We start from the raw sequence: 2979 nt of genomic DNA on the forward strand, positions 1-2979 counted from the left end.
CGTGGACCCTGATTTGGATTCTCTCTTCATTTCGCTCTCCCACTCCCCTGCTCCTGTTCTCTTTTCTCTCTCAAAATAAAGAAATAAACCTAAAAAAAAAATAAAAAAAAGAACTTCTACCTCAAAGGTGGGATTTGATCAGATATCAATGGTGATCAGATATGAAGAGTGGGAAGATTCTCATTAAACTAACCTAACAGGGTTCTTGCTAAGACTGGGCACTATAGGCTGTCATGGACAGAACACAGAAAGCCAAGGTCGACAAGGTACACATGGACTGCACCTGGTCAGAAAGAGGGTCTAGCAGAGCCTGACTAAAGTTTGGTCAAGAAAAGAGTCTTTTTCAACCCCAGCCTTGGTGTATAGAGTTTTATTGGGACCCAGTGACATGTTCTGCATGGCTGACCGGTGTGTGGTCTCCAGCCCCTCCTTGAGGTCACACTCATGCCTTTAGTTTCTAGTCCCTCCGTAGGTCAGAACCGATAGCACATGACCCAAAGTCCCCATCATACATCGTGTTGTCAAGTGATGTCAGGCCAAAGGCCCAGGCAAAGGAAGACAGTCTTATGATTCTCTGACCCTTCCCATTGTAGGCAGGGGCCTAGAGATCACTTCCCAGGAGCCAAGGGCAAAGGGCAGACCTCTCTGTGGGTAAGGTTGATCCTTCCCTACACACTAAGATTCTCCAAAGGAAGGTTTTTCTGCTCTAGGCCCACTTCCCTCTGTTCATCTACAAACACTGTGGTACCCATAGTGTTGAGCTGCCCTTGAGTGAGAAGCCCTCTTTATTGAATACGTACCACTTGGGGCACCAGGGCGGCTCAGTCAGGTAAGCATCTGACTCTTGATTTAGGCTCAGGTCATGATCTCAACAGCACAGAGCCTTCTTGGGATCGTTCCTCTCCCTGTCTCTATGCTCTCCTTCTCCCTTGCCCCTCAAAATAAATACATAAATACACTTCAACGAAACACCTACCAATTAAGAGCAATTTATTTATTTATTTATTTATTATTTTAAAAATGTTTTTATTTATTTCTAGGAGAGAGAGAGACAGCGTGAGCAGGGGAGGGTCAGAGGAGAGAGAGTCACAGAATCTGAAACAGCCTCCAGGCTCTGAGCTGGCAGTCAGCACAGAGCCTGATGCGGGGCTCGAACCGATGGACTGCGAGATCATGACCTAAGCGAAAGTCGGACGCTTAACCGACTAAGCCACCCAGGCGCCCCATATTTATTTATTTATTTCTGAGAGAGTGTGAAAAAGGGAGAGGCAGAGAGAGAGGGAGACACAGAATCTGAAGCAGACTCCAGGCTCTGAACCATCAGCACAGAGCCCGGCGCGGGGCTCGAACTCATGGACTGTGAGATCATGACCTGAGCCGAAGTCAGACGCTTCACCGACTGAGCCACCCAGGCGCCCCCCAATTAAGAGCATCTTAAGATGACTACTTATTTATTCCCTGACTGAATGTGTATTACAGAGCACAGGAGAGGTACAAAATGTGTTTAACATTGCAAGAAACAGTCTTTGCTTCTGTCAGAATCTTGTCCATTTGAATTATAGTACAAGTCCTATTCTTGATGTAGGAGAGAACAATTCAAACCCATGTGATCGATAAGCTTTCCTTAATCACTTGACCTTCACTGTTGCAGGGAGGAGGCAGAGGTGCTCCGTGAACATCTGAGAAAGCTAGAAGAAGACATGTATATGGAGGACATGGACAGGCTCCAGAGTGACCCCCTCGAGAGGGAACGCTTTTTGAAAGAGTTTTCCTGGTTGAAAGAGGAGCTTGAGGGGCAAATACGAAAGCTCCGTGAGCTTGCGGACGAGGCTGACAAGGTACACAGGAACTGCACCGTCACCAACATCGTGGCCAGCTCCACTGGAGCCACATCAGGTGTCCTGTCCATGCTGGGCCTGGCTCTGGCCCCTGTGACAGCAGGGGTCAGTCTGACACTCTGTGCAACTGGGATGGTGCTGGGAACAGCATCCGCTGTCACTAGCGTGTCCAGCAGCATCGTGGAGCACACAAAAACATCGTCACTGAAAGCTAAAGGCAATCAGCTGACATCGGCTGGCAGTGACAAAGAGGAGGGATTTTCAAAGGCTATGTGTATGAAAATACCCCAAATTGTTTCCTTAACAAAGAACTGCATTGAAGTCGTGCAAAACGTTGGAAAGCATGTTCGTGCCATCAAGCTGGCCAAAGCCAATCCTCGCTTATTGGCCCGCGCCAAGCGCCTCATGACAGCTGGGAGAGTCTCAGTTCGGAGTGGCAAGCAGGTGCAGAAAGCGTTTGGAGGCACTGCTCTGGCAATGACCAAAAGAGCCAGGATCATGGGAGCAGCCACCACAGGCATCTTCCTTGTGATGGATGTGGCCAACATTGTGGAAGAATCAAAGCACTTGTATGAGGGGGCAAAGGCAGAGTCAGCTGAAGACTTCAGGATGCAGGCCCAGTTTCTGGAGAGCAAGTTGGAGGAGCTCATCCAGACTCATGAACGTCTGAAGAAGGCCTGACCCGTGACCTCCGAGTAGGGCAGGGAGCAGGGCCAGGTGTGGGTATTTCAGATCTGTGTGGTTCTCCCAGTCTTCTGTTCTATAAGCTGCTTCAGTAAATGTGGGCTGACACAGCGGGCCTCTGTTGTATTCATCAAATTGCATGGGCTCTGGAGGCCTGACTACCTTCCCCATGGGCTTGTCTTCCGGGCTCTCACGGAGCAAGTCCTCCGTTACTTTTTCCTCAGACCTCAGCACCCTGCAGGTCCCACTGGGGCACCCAAGGGGGCCTTGTTCACATCTGCATTTAGACTGAGCACTGGAGTGTTCCTCAGCCAGTGTCCAGAACCTGGGGTTGAGAGATAGATGGCTTTGTTTCTCTAGTGGGTGGAAGGCTGTGTCTTGAATGCCCCAGAGTGTCTCCTCTGTCCTTCCCTCATGGAATGCCAAGCGGGTCAAGGCCTTCCCTTCCCTGCCAAGG

At 49.7% G+C, this 2979-nt stretch overlaps 1 protein-coding gene across 5 annotated transcripts in view; it reads left to right on the forward strand.

Annotated features, from left to right (window-relative positions):
- LOC120230702 (apolipoprotein L2-like) overlaps positions 1–2636 on the forward strand; it is a 27279-nt gene extending 24643 nt beyond the window's left edge. For all 5 annotated transcript variants that reach the window (XM_039230411.1, XM_039230409.1, XM_039230410.1 and 2 more), the window contains one exon: positions 1652–2636. In XM_039230411.1, the coding sequence (XP_039086342.1) occupies positions 1652–2519 (868 nt within the window). In that variant the 3' untranslated portion in view covers positions 2520–2636. The remainder of the gene's footprint in view (positions 1–1651) is intronic.
- The last annotated feature ends 343 nt before the right edge of the window (positions 2637–2979 follow it).

This window comes from Hyaena hyaena, unplaced genomic scaffold (assembly GCF_003009895.1).
Source record: "Hyaena hyaena isolate Hyena2069 unplaced genomic scaffold, ASM300989v1 scaffold_46, whole genome shotgun sequence".
Lineage (NCBI taxonomy): Eukaryota > Metazoa > Chordata > Mammalia > Carnivora > Hyaenidae > Hyaena > Hyaena hyaena.